Raw genomic sequence first — 16,020 nt, forward strand, 5'->3', positions numbered from 1 at the left:
GAATTTATGTTAAGGAACATGGCTGCCTAGAGCAGCCAAGAGGAAGCGCCTTTTTCCCCATCTAATTTCAAGAGCTGTTGCATTTACAAAGAGATTGATTAAATTTGTAAAACTGGCACTATTTGTCAAGAGCTGCTGAAGAGCAAGGCAACTCTGGATTAGGATATGTCAGTACATGGCTTATTAAGTTTTATTCGTTTAGAAGAGATGTTTGGGGAACCTTTACAATAGAGGTGAACATGACAGGAGCATTTTTGTTCCCGTATTACAGTTCTGTGTATAACTTCTCTCAATTTTATGTGCTCTTTGCTTTTTTATTTGCTCTTTTGCTTTAAAAACTCTTTGCTTTTTCTTTTTTGAATATCCAGAATTACAAGCAGGCAGTTTTTTTTATATACTATAGTAAGAAATTGTGGCAGCCTTATATTTTTCTAATGCCAGACATTACTTAATGCAGTAGTAAAATAGAAATCTCTTCCAAACTAATCCTCTAAAATCCTAGGCCACCTTGAAGATGCCTATGGTAGAATATAAGAGGCAATGACTATGGGACAAATGGCTTTGAATGGACCCTGTGAGCAGACCCAAAACAGCCTATCAAAATTACAAAGACTAACCCATTTGATTCCATCATAATAAGATTATCTGATTAAATGATTATCTGATTAAATGATATCCCATTAAATCCATTGAAATTTATTGTGCCAGAATAAAATTTGCCAGCTTTAAGGTGCCACAGGATTTTGACATCCATGATTGCCAACGTGCCATATCCAGAGTAGTAATCATGTGGACTGCAGCAAAAACAGATTGCATTTTATCAAGCAAGGTTGCAATATAGTATAGTGAAGAGAAAGATTAGGTGGAAACTATTACAACAGGAATTGGGATTATTACTGTGTATACTATCCTAGGGGCAGTACTGGCACATCCCCAAATAAGTGATGAATTTTGTGATGCAGTTCAGTACCCACAAGGACATCCATCCATCCCCATTGCCAGAGAGCATGTACTGCTGTAGCTTCATCAACACAAGCCCACGCCCTTGTGGCTCAATAGCCACTTGATCAGTGTATTAGCAGGTATTATTGCTACCCCAGGTGGTGGTGTGACAGATTCAAAACTCAGCAAAGTCTCTGGAACAATTATTGGAAAAGTAAAACCACACAAGCAGCAGCAAAAAATGTTAATGCAACCTTTATTATACAGCACTTCTGTGCATTCTACTCTCTATTAAAACAGACTTTCATTATAGCACTAAATGAAGTCTTGACCCACAGTCACGTCTCTTAAAATACACGTAATGGGGGAAGGGGCTGCAGTGGAGAGTCAATTAGTATTACAGAATACAAGGGAAATATTTTTCTCAATCATGTCATTTTCCATGTTATTGCACTTTTCCTATACAGTTGGTAAGTTTGTTACCTTTGCCTTTAACACTAATATACATAAGTTTTAAAAAAAATAAAAGTAGTACAAAAAATCTATAGGCATTACAATGGAACTGTACAACTCTTAACTCAGGTTTCTACCTCCCCCAATAGCCAAGTTGTAACAGTTGACCATCAGTTTAATAGAACCAAAACAAAGGGAAGCATTAGAAGTTCAAGAAATACAGTGCTATTTAAGCCCCTGAGGGAGTTTTAAATGCTGCTGTGCTCTTATTCTCTCCCTGGAGGGGGAAAAATCATAGTATTAAAATTTAAAAAATAACAAAGCGAGGACAACTGGCCAGGAGACCAGTAGATACAGAGAAGGCATTATGTACATCTCTAAAAGTGAAAGCTCAACAGTGAACCACATTAGATTGGGATTCAGTACTGATGGTCCTTCCATTAACGGCAGTCACCCTACAAGAGCCTACATTCAAGCAGCTTCTGAGCCTCCAAATACTATCCAGGAGGGAAGGGGCTGAGAGAAGGATGAACACAAAAGTGCTAAAAAAAAGATAAATAGAATAGCTTGCACCTGAATTCAACAAGCTAGAAGGGCTTGCATTGTATAATCAAGTCACTAGAAGTACTACAGATGGAGGAAACACACACAAAAATGGTCAGTTGCCAAACAAAAGCTCCCATAATCCACTGCACTAGACAGCAATGTGATAGACAGCAGCAATGCACTAGCAAGCTGAGGGCAACACTCCAGCATCGCAACATGGCAATGTGACATTGCATTCAAGCCTTGCTTTCACTCATGTGAATCCTATGTAGTGTTTGTATCCAGAGCCTAAATTGGCCACAATATCCAAACCAGAAATAAGTGGCCTAGCAATTGGGCAGCTTTGAATAGCTCCATCTTTGAACCATGAGCTACTAGCACCACTATGGATTCCTCCAGCTCTGCTTTCTGTAAGTATACTTGTTTTTGTAAACTAGTTTGATGTGTCATGTTTCCAACTCTAAAGAAACCTCTCTTTTGGAGCACCTGCTTTAGCCATCCAGTCAGTGGCAACCTGTAAACGTTGCATAATACAGTTTAGTAAACAAAGTTTCCTTTTGGGTACAGAAGAAAGTGGGTGATGAAGTTAAGAGGCAGGTGGGGAGAGAAGAGGTATTTTGCAGTGCATAAGATAGTTGTACGTGAGCACAACAATAACTTTATTTTTAAAACAACAACAACCAGGAGTTGCTTCTAACAGATCTTCAGTTTAATGCTTTTTGTCAAGTAACTGGAGTGGGATCGCAGTGATGGATGCTCTGCACTCACAGCTGGCCTGAATACACAGATAGCCACCATTACCCCTACCATAATACCTGGTAGTGGCATCTGTTTGCCTCTATTGAAACAGCTATGAAAAATTTTAGTGTGTTCAAAATACATGCTTCTTAGGCCACAAGGGTGGTAGTAACGTAGAGAAAGCATACAGCATTGCCAAATATGAACAAGGGTTTTAATCGAAGTCAAATGTGCTTTAACTAGAAGATCTTTAGACGACACAAAACCCATCTCTTCCCTCTTGTGAGGCATGTCAGGGGGCCTGTGAAATCTGATTCAGAGCTGCTCAGAATAATTAACATTTATGCCTAACAAAGGAGCACATGCATTGTTGTACATTGGGAAAGGTGTACTGAGCCAGAGGTGTCCATGGGGAAGACAGTCCTAGTGGAATTTGATACACTACTTCAACTCAAGTTTTCAAAAAGGCACAGGATATTATAGAATAAGGAAGTGGCTGTTTGGGAAAAGCTATACAAGCCGTTTTCAAATAGTTTTATTCATTTTAATTTTACATAAACTATATACTTCCAAAAATACTGACCTAGACCCTCCTAACTCTAAACAAGGTCACTAGCCACTGTAGCACAGAGTAAATGGGTATGAAATGAGTAATACTGTCAAATGAGTGGAACAGTGGCCTAGCTAGCACATAAGTGACATTTCTAATATCTATTTGAGAATATATGTGCTTTTTTGTGAGCATGGTTGGCAACCGTTGCTGCCCATTCAAGTTGCCAGGTGCTACAATTTGTAGACAGAAGTGCGAATACAGTTTAGATCATCACCTAGCAATGAATGCCCATTAAGTAAAAAGCAATCATTTTAAAAGCACAGTTTCAATTTTATTGCACACAGGAAGGGCTGGGCAAGGTCACTTTTGTCTCTAGTAGTTTATGTAAACAGGCAAGAGGTTGTAATTCTGCTTTGTGCAACAGAAGCAATGGACTGTATGTTGCATGTTTGATTGGCTTTGTATAGCGCACACTCAATTATCCTATGACGATGAAACCAGTGCATGCCTCATTGTGTGGAAGAAGGAGAATAAGGTTTCACCCTTCATTCTCCAAACACACGGGAGAAAAACTTTGACCTTACGCCAATTGCATTCTCCAGCTCATCCCACACCTCTCCTCAAAACATTGTTGTACTAAGAAACTAAGTCTTGCACAAACAAATGCAAACAAATCTTTCTCTCAGGGGTGCATTAAGTACATGAGAAAGAACCCTTCATTTTGCAGGACTCTGGACTGTCCTCCCCATGTGCTCCCTGGAATGGATTCCTAAATTAACATAGTCTAACACAGCCAAACAACAAACCCTAAAGAAGGAAATGGTCAGAAATAGCAATCATGCACATCTATGGAATGATGTCAGGTCTCTCTTAGGTATTCTCCAAGGGAATGGCTTAAAAAAAGTAGCTGAAGAAATATTTTAAAATGCCTGTCAATAATTAGTTTAAAACAGTCACTGCCTTTATACTTGGGTTCAAAACAAGAAAACTGCTGTAGTTAAAAACATGGCCTGCTAGTTGTCCACTGGGTACAGGCAGTAGTTAGTTGCAAGCAATTTATGTTTCAATTTCTGTATGTGCAGAGTCTTTTTTGGTGGAGTACCCATCTTGCTGTAAGATTGTAAAAATAAAAATAAAAAGGCCATCTTTAATCAGATGTTGCAAAAATTGCTACTAAGCGTTTACCAAAAAGAGCTTGGTTCACAAGATAAAGCACAGGTAGCTTATACTTTCTTTAAAGGGCATTTCCATTCCAGTGTGGCCTTCCCCTCAAGAGAATGGATGCTTTGATCCTTCCATGTAAACATACCAAGTACTATGAAGTTAATATTAGCTTAACACCCCTCAGAATCCACGCTAAGAATAGCTGGAAAACCCATCCTATGAAAGAGATACTACTTTATGTCTTCCAATAATCCACATTCATGTTTGTGACCTTCAAGGGAGCCATTGCAGACATATAGCAGACTGAAGCTAGGGATGCAGATGTGCTGGCTGCCCCAGTTATGAAACATACAGTGCTTTCTTCCTTTTACTGGAATCTGAAGGGGATAAGCAAAATCCTTTCCAGGCAGCAAGGCCTGAATTTCCCATCTTTCTTGCGTTTTAAGGGAAGAGGGAAGCACTAGCAACTTGCATTAGTAGTGTATTGGGGATGAATGTCCCTGGCTGCTATATGAGGTGGAATTTCGGTATCGTCTCACCCAAGCGCCCAATTTCTGGCCAGTCTCTCTTCAGAAAAGCTACCCTCTTGAGCTGCCCATGCCAAAGTGGGGGCCGGCATTCTCACATAATAGAACAGTTCCTCCATGGCTTGTTTTTCAAGTAGAGTCATCTAATCCTTTATTCAACGGTGCCGAGTTTGACCCGCAAAGCCTGTCCATTATGTTCTGCAAAGTGGGCTGGACAATGCCCAGGAGTGGGCGCTGAGAAGGGTCTCCATCCCAACAGGCTTCCATCAGCTGCCAGCACTCCTCATCAAAAATACGAAGGCGTTCGGGACGTACTCCTGGACAAAAAGGAGAACATGGTTAATTGACTGAAAGGGAAAATAATTCATTTGATCTTTGCTACTTCAGCTTTAATTACATTGGTCAGAGGCATAAGCTGCTTACCTGGCCCATCTGGAAAGAAACCAGACGTAAGCTTCCAATTATGGACAAGGCTCTGAGTCAATACACACATTATTAATATATATAAATACTGACTTACACAAAGTAGGGTGCACTGGGAAGGTATGGCCCCTTACTCATGGAAACTGCTGTTGTGACCACGAAAGTGTTGCCAGCATTACACTGTTCACATGAGTTGACCACTTATAAGCCGTTTTTCATATGTTGTAACGGTTCTGAAACCTAAAAATTAACACTTCGAAACATGTCAAGGCTGCAGCTCCAAGCACACTTACTTGGGAGCAAATCCTACTGAGGAGACATGTATAGAATTGCACTGCTTAGTTGTACTACAGGTGCTAGTCCTGTTTTTTCATGAGATACTACGCACTGTAATTTCCACAACTACCATTATCCATAAGGCAGGGAAGCTTTCAAATTAAGTAAAAACTTCATCTTGGGAGGTCATGTTTGGGGAAGCTTGAAAATAGGCATGAAGTTAAAAGGGTACATTTTAATAACAAAAGGAACTATGCAGGAGGCTCCACTAATTTAGGTAGCAACTAATAGAGCCCATTGTCCAAAGAATGAAGCATGTTCACAGAGATTCCCAACACTCCAAGCACTGCAAATTCTCAAACACTTTAAGGGGATTTAAGATATTGCTGGGTGGTTGTTGTTTTATTTAAAAAAGAAAATCACTTAAGCATTAGTCATGCATGCATGTTTTTGAAAGAATTAGATTGCTGTTGCCTTATTCCAAGAAAGTACTGATTATATCTAGTTTGAAGATCTTTAGATGTCTCATTTCTATACGAACATAATACCAAGAGTTGAAATCCTGGTTATCTGTCAACATCTGGAACAGCAGATGAAATTAAGTATTGTCATTCATATCTGGCCTATATTTCTGTCATAGCCCTCATAGCAACTTATAGACTCTTGGGACAGTTAGTTCTAAACAAAGGTACTCTTTATGTTACAGGACCTTCCTTAAATCACACACACTATGCTTTGCAGTGCAATTCTAAGCATGTTTACTCAGAAGCAAGTCTTCCTGGGCAGTTTTAAACTGAAAAGATCCACTAGTGCAAGGACTTTGGGCTGTGCAAAGGAACTTTGCCTCCATAACTCTGTTCTGGGTTCCTCTCCAACCCTCTAGAGCAGATTGAGGGAGGGGAAGTTCCATTGTGCAAGAAAAAATCTGTGCACTAGAGCAGATCTATGTAGTTGGATACCGCCCACCAAGTTCAGTGCAGCTTACTCCCAGGTAAGTGTGCATAAGACTGCAGCCAGAATTTTTATGCTTTCTAAGCTATCAACAGTAGCCTGGAAACCACAGACTAAAGGAAATGCTCATTCTCCCATTTCTCTCAGCCCACCTTATCTGCTTCAAGTTTTCAGCTGCTGTGAATATAAAGACAACAGTACCAGGAGATGCAAAGACATGAGCACTCCAGTACTACCTTATCTAGCTTCTGCTGAAAATGCAGAGGGTGTAAAGATTTAGTCGAATGGCTTATTCACTCAGGACAGTTGCTCCAAAAGCATTTAGTCAAAGCAAATTTCTCTATGCAAAATTGCTTCAAATGTTGGAAGTCTGCTACAAAGCAGCTCACTCACATAAAAAACACTGCACTGGAGCTCTTTGTGCCTTCTTCAGCCTTGTTTAGGAACAGCAGTTGCACAGCACTGAAGGAGGTTTCTGAAGCTGCCATGAGTTTCAAGGGCTGGCTTGTGTGGCAGCACAGAGGACTGTGGTCGGAAGAGAGAGACCCCAAAGCTCCACCACGAGAGCAGATCTTGACATGCGGTCATTTAGATTAGGAACTTTCGATATAGTCTCCATCCCTTCACAACACTGAATTATGTGTTATGCCTACCTCTTCGTACATTGTTCCAAAGGTGGTCCTTGCTTGCACATCTCTCAAAAGCTTCTGGTAACTTGACTTGACCCGAACAGATGTACCAGAACAAGATGCCAAATGCATATACATCCACAGAATTATCATATTTCCCTGTGGCAGATGAGCAAGAGATACTGGTTGAAGACTAGAAAGCATAAGATTGTTGTCAGGAAAATAGCAGCACACTGGGTCACTGGGGACTCCAACACAACCTAGAGCTTAGTTAAGGCAACTTTATTTTCAGCAAGGCTACTACTCTTAAATGCTCCTGCTTGGGACAAAAGCACACTCAAATGCTCTTCCCACACAAGTCCACTGGATCAAGTGAGGCACCACCATGCCTTGGATGTTCTGACGTTCATCCTGGAGCCTGATGACAGTTCCTTCTCATCTGATCTTGTGGACTCATATGGGAAGAATATTAAGATGTTCTTCAGGGGTGTGGCACTCGCCATACAGCTACACAATACAGTGGGAGTTAGCTACACAGTTTGTGGAGAGGAGAAAGGGATATCCTGTCGCTAGCACTGAATTAAATCATTTCCTACATGTGCCCCATAACAACCACCAAGGATCAATACCAAGGGCACCTTTAGTTATAACATTTGTGTCAGTTCAACCATATGAGAACGAAGAGGTATTCTCTGTAGCCATCCCCACCAAATTAGGAAAATTCCCCCTCTAGGTAGACTTGCTGAAGTCCAAGTGTGAGCACTTTTTGGAAGCTCTGTAAGAGTTGTTTGGGTTTCATGGTTTGAGCTGGTCTTTTAATGTGATGAAATTTTACTCTGGTTTGCTAAGGGTTTATGTTGATTGCCCATATCCACCCTGGGTCTTCATAATGAGGCAGGTTATAGAATAAAGGGCCCTGCATAGCTAATCCTTTAACAAAAATAAATTTGTAACAGGACAGAAGTATCGAAGCATTCATTTGGGACAAGGGAGATTCAAAGATAAGAATTAATTTATCTAAAGATATTTTGATCTGCAATCCAACATCTACCTGTTTTTTCATTGGTAATAACCCACACAGTTCAATGTGGCATATCTCCTTGAAAGTATACTCCTCCCCTCCCTGAGGATACATGCATGTATCTGCCAAACTTCCTGGCAGAAGCATCCCTCTAACTGTACACATGTAGTTTTGTCATCTTAAGGGAACGGACCTCAAATTCTTCATGGCTAACAGTCCATAAGGAAATCTATGATAAGTTTACCTGTGAAGAGTTCAGGAGCCATATGGATAGGGGTCCCAACAATACTGCCGGACATCATCGCCTCAGGTTTGCAGAATCCCAGGTCTGTGATTTTAGCTCTGCTGTTTTTATCAAGCTGTAAAAGATACAAACTATTCAAACCCAAGCCTCAAGACTTATCAAAAGAGACCAGCATGCCATCACTGTAGTACAAGTGTCTTCTACAAACAATCCCAACTAGCACATTACTAATGTATTTGCTGAACCAAGCTGAAGTTCATTATCTAGCCCAGCACAAAAATAATCACAAATTCCTTATTTTGTTTTTTCTTATAATTTTGTGTTATCTGATTCTGTCCTGGAGATTGCTAGCTAACAGCCACAGGTACACCTAATCCTTTATGAAATGGTAACAGTGTAAAAGTAGTCCTCTAAACTAACTGCCATCACCACATCTTGTGGAAATGAAAGTCTGAACAGATGAAGGGTATATTAGCCTTCTGATCATTCAAAGGATCAGAAAAGATAGCTCTTTGTTACTCCAGTCAATTTTACTCTGGCTGAGCTCCCTTTAGATATGCCTCAGTTTCTGATCTTTCCCCTGGGTTTAAGCTGTGATCGGGTATGGTTGTCTTTTCTTTATAAGGAAATTGGTCCAGTCATATGAAAACCTAGATATTCTTGAGTTTCTTGTTCAGCACTTGAGTCTGTCTTTTTGGGCAGCACCATTGTCCTTTGGTGTTCTATATACAGCAAAGTACAGGTTTTGTGCTTCACAATGGCAGCGATCACTTTTGCTCGTGCTCCCCCCCCCTTTTTGAAAAAAGTGCTTTTTACATTTTTAAGAAGTTATAAAGCAGAGATACAATTCCAAGGAATGGTTTTAACAAGGCCATTATTTATGTACCGATGTCTTGTTCCATTTTAGCAAAGAGAATGACGCTCAAGGCAAAAAGCTGTCCCTTACCAATACATTTTTAAGCTTGATGTCTCTGTGAACGAGCCCCTGGCTGTGAAGAAATCGAATCCCTTCTACTACATCCAAGGCAATCTGCAATCTTATCTCCAATGTCAACTCAGCCTGAGGGGAAAGTGGGGGGAAAAACCTTATTATCAATCCCTTAATGGGATTCACATCTATGGTTATTAGGCAGTGCTTCTTGCCTAAGGTGAAGCAACTCCAACAAAACAGATCCTTTAACATTGTTTCTTCCTTAAACAAGCGGGTCAGAGAGTAGTTCTGCTGCTATTGTGTTAATCCGTTCTACTGACGCATACAGTTTTAGTCCCACAATGGTAGCCAGGATCAAGTGTTGTGTGTGCTCTCTCGCTCTCTCTAATGAAATATATAACAATATAAAAAAATGCCTTTACAGTTGTACTTGTGATCAGACCATTAACCCTAGATTTTACCCGCTGCTAACCAAAAATGTAATAGGGCTGAGGTTGGGAGGTGAAGAAGAGACCATCTGATCTACCAATAGTCAGGATCAATGTGAAGGGAGCATAGCTGCCAAAATTGTAAAGCCAAATTATAACTTATCAACTTGTCTATGGATAGGCAGTTCACTGCCCAAGGCAGTAGCTTCTGTATTCTCTAGAGACTCCAAGAACGCAGAAGTATATTAGCTTGTAAGTTAAAAGAGATGTGGGGGGGGCGGAAACCTAGCACAGCCCAAAGAGGACTGAGCATCCTTAGTAGCTTTCCAGAGCTATGGAATAGTGAAGGTGTCATGGTTTGGGGGAGCAGGAGAAAGAGAAAATTGACTTGGCTGGACCTTTAACAACTTATAGTAGCCACAGTGACAGTTTGGGTACATGAGTGAACCTCTCCTCACTGAAATACACAGGCTTCAGGAGGCAAAAGGAAATATGCCATTGCCTTTTATAACTCTAAAGTCTTTGCCACCCTGTAATATGGCAATATAGGGCTAACCCAAGTGCTTTATAACACAGCTGGGGAATATTTCAGGTGGGTAGGAAACAAAAAGCCTGCAAAAACCTCCCCTCCCACAAGAACCCTAGAGCCTTGCAAGGCTTGTGTTCCATGCTGGCTAGAGGCCTGAAGAGGAGTACTTGTGTTGAGTTGGGGATACTCTGCAACTTTTTATTATCTCCACTGATTCGAGTATAATGAAAAGCTACCAGAGATGATCAAATATTTACACTGTCCATTTTCCATTTAATTGTTTTAATTCCTCACCTTTAATCCTGTATAGAGGTCTCTGTGCAATTGTTCCATTATCAGTAGAACAGCAATGCTGGAACCTCCACCATACCCATAATCTATCACTGATCCATGAAGATCTACCAACCGCTCATGCTTTGGTAAAGATCTGGAGAAAGATGCAGCACAAGAGTCAAGAATAATGGATTTATGTCTTCTAAGGAGATAAGGCATTTCCCCCCAGTCCCCTGTTCTAGGAAAACATACAAGGCACACACCATTATTTCCAAATGACTATTCATGTTAACAGAATAACTGTGCAAGCTAGATATGCAATAGAAATGTGCAGTTTCAAGATATAGCAAATGCCAGCTTTCCCCAACTGCTGCACTTCCTAGGTGTTTTTGAACTGCAACCTTCCCCATCCCAGGCCATTTACCATGCTAGCTGAGGCTGATTGGAGTTTTAGCCAATCATCTAGAGGGTGCCATATTGGAGAAGGATGACATAGGCAACCTAATTCTTCAGAGTATGAAGACAAGTATCAACTCAACATCATTATTTTATATTGTCATGGTTTCACTTAAGAAGGTTCCAAATAGCCCTTTGTGCATACATGAGAGGAATTTTGTGTCAGTCATCAGACTCTGTCGAACCACTCTACAAAATATAGTTAAGCTGCCAGGTTAATGTATGTTTATTACGGAAGAGTTTAATGCCACCTACCTCATATAGTGAAACTCAAGTGCAAGGTCATTCCAGTGCTTCTCATCTGGTGGAACAACAGATTTGAGGGCACAAGGGAAGTGGCCCCCCCAGGCATTGCACAAGTACACCACTCCATACTGCCCTCGGCCCAGCTCACGGCCTAGCTTTGGTTTACCTGAAATATAAGCACCTGCTTGTCAACTTGTTTTCTCTTTCTATTTTATTTTTAGCCAATTATTTTTTACTGATTTCCCATCATTTTTACTGTCGACATGTTTTCTATGTCCCTCCGTCCCTCCCCAGTAGCATGAATTCCTCAGGATTCATTCCCTCAGTGTGTCTGGAACAGTACAGAACAAGTCTCGTTGTTTCATAAGAAACTTCTGGAAAGTCATCAATAAAATGAGATGTGCAGACAAGGCATTGCTCACCATGTAACAAAACATCCTGTAAGGACCTGCTTTCCAGTGAGAGGCGAGCAAGCCGAGGGGCATGGTCTTTTCGCACCTTCAACCAAAGATCTTCTGTCTTCTCCAGCCTGCCCGAGTGGCCAGCCTCTAGCTAACAAAACATAAGGCCAAATTTAAGTAAGGTTTTGCTGTCCTGCTGGTCACACCTAGAACTGAATTCCCAAAACCTGCTCCCCTATTTCCTCTTTGCTAAAGAATGAAACAGGCTCTCATTTTAAAATGTTTGTTCTGTAGAATAGTCATTTCCATGGATTATAGAATCACAGAATTCTAGAGCCGGAAGGGACCACAAGGGGAATCTAGTCCAACCCCCCCCCCCCCCCCCCCGCAGTGCAGGAATCTTTTTGCCCCAAACACCTGCATATTCATGTGATCATAGCCCATGGAGAATGTGCTAGGACATATTCTCTTTCTAAGCTGCTCTTCTGGGCAAAAGGCATGTAACATTTTTTTCCTTGTGAATAAAACCTCTATGAACTACATGGATGGAATGCTGTGATAAATGTTCCCTTTGCGAAGCATTTCAGCTTGCTAGATGAAACAATTCCCCCTCTCCTCCCACACACTGTTCTGTGGGTTCCCCCCAACCCCCCAGAACCAATTTCAGAGGGTGTAAAGATGCACAGGAGGATTGGGGAGGAAAGCCTTATCGCACTAGTGGAAGCCGTTAGGTAGGAGAATCCTGCCCTAAGATTTTCAGGTCATGTTATTTGAATATATTGCCCAACATGGGGCTTGAACTCACAACCCTGAGATTAAGAGTCTCATGTTCTACCAACTGAGCTATCCACAGCCCTTGCGTTGCCTCATTAGTCTAGCAAAACTATATAAAAAGGTGCAGTTTCCCATCAACAGAGGTTCATAGTACCTAGGAAGGCAGAGAAAAGGCAGCACTCTCAACTTCTCCATAGGTTTCAGAGACCACTACTATAGCTGGCTCACTTAGTTCTTTAAAGCTCAACATGACACCGCCAAAAAAGGCACAGGCACTTTTGTGAGTTGGAGAATGAACCCTATTGTGTGGTCACTTCCACCTCTATCACCATTAAAATGCCCCTAGAAGAAGCAATTGCAATAATGACCCAATGGTCCTCCAGTCCCATAGAACAAGAACTGCTAGTGCTTTTATAGCCATTTTTGCCTGTCTTAAAAAGTCAGAAGAAACAGCAGAGCACCTGTGTGACTGCTTCTTCTTCTTCTTCTTTTAGTGGCAAGGAGTAGAGAGAGGATAGGCAGGCAATTGTCAACTATTTGAAAAATGGTTAAGTTTCATCTAAAGAGAACTGCGATGAACAACAATCCAACTGACCTGTCGCAAGGAAGCTGCAAAAGCATCATGAGAAATGTATAGTCTTGTTCGGAACTGGCTACAGATGCTCTTGGCCAGCCTTGATGCGCTGAGACTCTCAATGGCATCCTGAGCTACTTTCCTTTTCCACTCTGTGGTGATAGCTGGTGGGCTCACCCAAGTAATCCGCTGTATTATCTGAATAAGACATATGTCTCATTGTCAAAACTCAAGCATTAAAAAGTCTACTTTCAGTTTCACCTGCCCAAGGTAGGGCATGTGATGGTATTTCTTCTCTCCCCAGCAGCTTGCCATGTGCCCCCCAAACCTTCACAGGAGGGCTAGGAGACCCTCTGGAGCACATTTCAGCTGAGTTGTGGGAGAAGAATAGAAACAGCACACCCAGTTGTGTAAGTAAATTTCTGCTGTGCAAGCAGGTAGACATCATTAGATGTCACCCACCATACAGGCCAAATAACATGAAAATCAGAATAATGGGGAATGAGCGAATGAGAATACAAGTTGTTTGTTTGCAACTGTGGTATGGGTATGTGGGTGATATTTATAAAAACAAGCCAACATCCACACAAAAGCACAACATACAAAAAAAGGAATAGGAAGGGAGGAGGAAAAAAGCAAAACCATGTGCCAATTCCTAAACAGTAGTTCTTCTAATGACCAACTAGAATGGAGATTCTTTATGGAGCTGGAATATCAGCAGAGCTGATAGAATAAGCCCTGCTTCCCACCTCCCCTATTAAGGCAGCTTGCTGGAATGGCTGCTACCATGTCAGTTGAGGGGGAGAGAGACTCAAAGGAAGATCTACCAAAGATAAGGTCCCATTACAGTTACTAGGAGAGAGCTTTTACTATCAGAATATTTAATACCTGCTTGATTTGTTCCCATAGCATTCTAGATACTGTTGAACCGGAGTGAAAGGTGATCTCAACATTGTAGGCTGCATTCAGTATCTATAAGCAGAAAATATATTAAATAAGCCACTGAAAACTGAAGGAATTGCTTATTCGGTAGATTAAGCAAACAAATATAAGACCTTAAAAGCAAGTGTCTTCATTTGTAATCTGGAAGAATTGCAATGAGCTCAAATTCTTTCCTTAAATTACAACTTAAAGCAAAAATCTGTTTGGCGCCATAACACAAAAGATATCAAATTATGTTACCAATTCACTTTGTCACCACTGATTACAGGCTACAGCTAACATTCTAGAAACTGATCTGCAATACCAGGTCAGCAATTTTGTATTACTTTTACCTGCTTTAGATAGTTGCTTGTGATATGTACTGTAACATCTTGCTGAGATTTCTCCAGACTCTTCAGACATCTTTCCAGAGTTCCCACAAAGCTCTCCCGCAGATAGTCCACAGAATTTATCAACTTGTTGGCAACTGCTTGGTTTAACCGTGATATTATCAGTTCTTGGATTTGCTTAATGCAACATTTAACATCTCTGGAACTAATAGGCTCTCCGTTTTCAGGAACTATAATATCTAGAGGGAACAAAAGGAAATCCAAGATTGAAAAGAAGCATAATTTCACAATTCCAGCATATTAGCAGCCACCCAGAACTAGTGTAAAGTAAATTTAATGACTAAAGGGCAATGAAAGCCTCACTAGCTGGACTGGATTGGTTCTGAAACATTGCAATAAATTAATCACTTTGATCCTTTGATGTCAATTGGCTTTAATCTTTCCAATTTAGTTCACTGTGACAAGATGTAATCTTATACCATGTACCTGGGAGTAAGCCCCATTGACTGCAACAGGATTCACCACTGAGTAGAAATATATAAAATTGTGCTGTTTTAAGTGTTTATACCCAGGTTGGGTCACACTTTTGATTACAGTTATAAAACTTCATCCAAGAGATGTTTACAAGCTTTTAAGACAATCAAATCTTGTTCACTTGGATACAAATATCTGCAAAGTTTGACATTTTAGCTAAACACATTACGACACGCTATGCTGACATTCTTTACAGATTATGGGGGGGGGGGAAATCTGATGAAGAATTTCACTATACAACGGCTTGCTCAGAGTTGAAGTGCATGCACGCAGCAGGTGAAAGAAGTTGAAAACAGAGGTAGCTGACCCACAGCCTCCAGTTCTTGTTGGACTAAACCCCTCATCATCTCTGACCACTGGCCATGCTGACTGATACTGATAGGAGTTGGAGTCCAACAACATTTTTAAGGCTTTTGGTTTTTCCGGAAATTACCTTTGAATTCCATATTAGCAGCATCTTCCAGCAGTTCTTCTTTCATGTTATTGAGAGTCTCAATGATCATGTCCTTCATCTCCTCTTGTTTGCGGTTAGCTATGAGCATCAGAGATTCATACAGCTCGTTCTCTTTTTTCCGTGTGTACTCTAGACGCTTTGGAGTGATCTGAAGGTCTCGTTGCATATCAAAGGCCTGGTTGATGAAAATGTCCAGGCAACGGCAGTGCACTAGGTTCAAGACGGTCGCTGCATCCACCAAGCGCTGCTGCAGCACCTGCCTGGAGAAAGTGCTAAGAAGACGGATCTTATCCGATTGTTCCACCAGCATGCTCTGGGCTTTGGCATCAGAGCTGGGAGCTCCACAGCTGCAATGGTTCGTACTAAGGTAGCCTAAATCCAGCAGCTGCCGGTAAAGGGACGACTTTTCATTCTCCGCATTCTGAGGGGATATCAGTTCAGCACCCAAATTTGGCACTTTGAAAAAGAAGACGGGCAGAGAGAATTTCTCTTTAATCTCCTGCAGTTCATTCACATCCAGCGTGGAGAGTTCTGCCTCACCGATAGCAAACGTAATGACTGGAAGGAAATGGTTCACGTATTCTCCCAAAGTGGCTTCGGCTGACTGGAATCCCCGACACGGAGCTACCACAATGTCCACTTCCTATGGGCAGCAAAAGCAATAGAATTTTAACATTAAGGC

The 16,020-nt window shown here is 41.2% G+C and overlaps 1 protein-coding gene across 4 annotated transcripts in view; it reads right to left on the reverse strand.

Moving 5' to 3' along the window:
• Positions 1-1,181: 1,181 nt before the first annotated feature.
• The window catches only part of DSTYK (dual serine/threonine and tyrosine protein kinase), a 37,633-nt gene continuing 22,794 nt past the window's right edge, over positions 1,182-16,020 (reverse strand). For 3 of the 4 annotated variants that reach the window (XM_028734308.2, XM_077929001.1, XM_077929002.1), the window contains 11 exons: positions 15,318-15,981; positions 14,354-14,589; positions 13,968-14,051; positions 13,101-13,277; positions 11,753-11,882; positions 11,340-11,496; positions 10,650-10,782; positions 9,414-9,527; positions 8,468-8,582; positions 7,227-7,361; positions 1,182-5,240 (listed from right to left, as the gene is read on the reverse strand). In XM_028734308.2, coding sequence (XP_028590141.2) covers positions 5,053-5,240; positions 7,227-7,361; positions 8,468-8,582; positions 9,414-9,527; positions 10,650-10,782; positions 11,340-11,496; positions 11,753-11,882; positions 13,101-13,277; positions 13,968-14,051; positions 14,354-14,589; positions 15,318-15,981 — 2,133 coding nt within the window. In that variant the 3' untranslated portion in view covers positions 1,182-5,052. The remainder of the gene's footprint in view (positions 5,241-7,226; positions 7,362-8,467; positions 8,583-9,413; positions 9,528-10,649; positions 10,783-11,339; positions 11,497-11,752; positions 11,883-13,100; positions 13,278-13,967; positions 14,052-14,353; positions 14,590-15,317; positions 15,982-16,020) is intronic. The other variant, XM_028734309.2, reaches the window with a different exon arrangement.

The sequence above is a fragment of the Podarcis muralis genome, chromosome 5 (assembly GCF_964188315.1).
Source record: "Podarcis muralis chromosome 5, rPodMur119.hap1.1, whole genome shotgun sequence".
Taxonomy (NCBI): Eukaryota; Metazoa; Chordata; class Lepidosauria; order Squamata; family Lacertidae; genus Podarcis; species Podarcis muralis.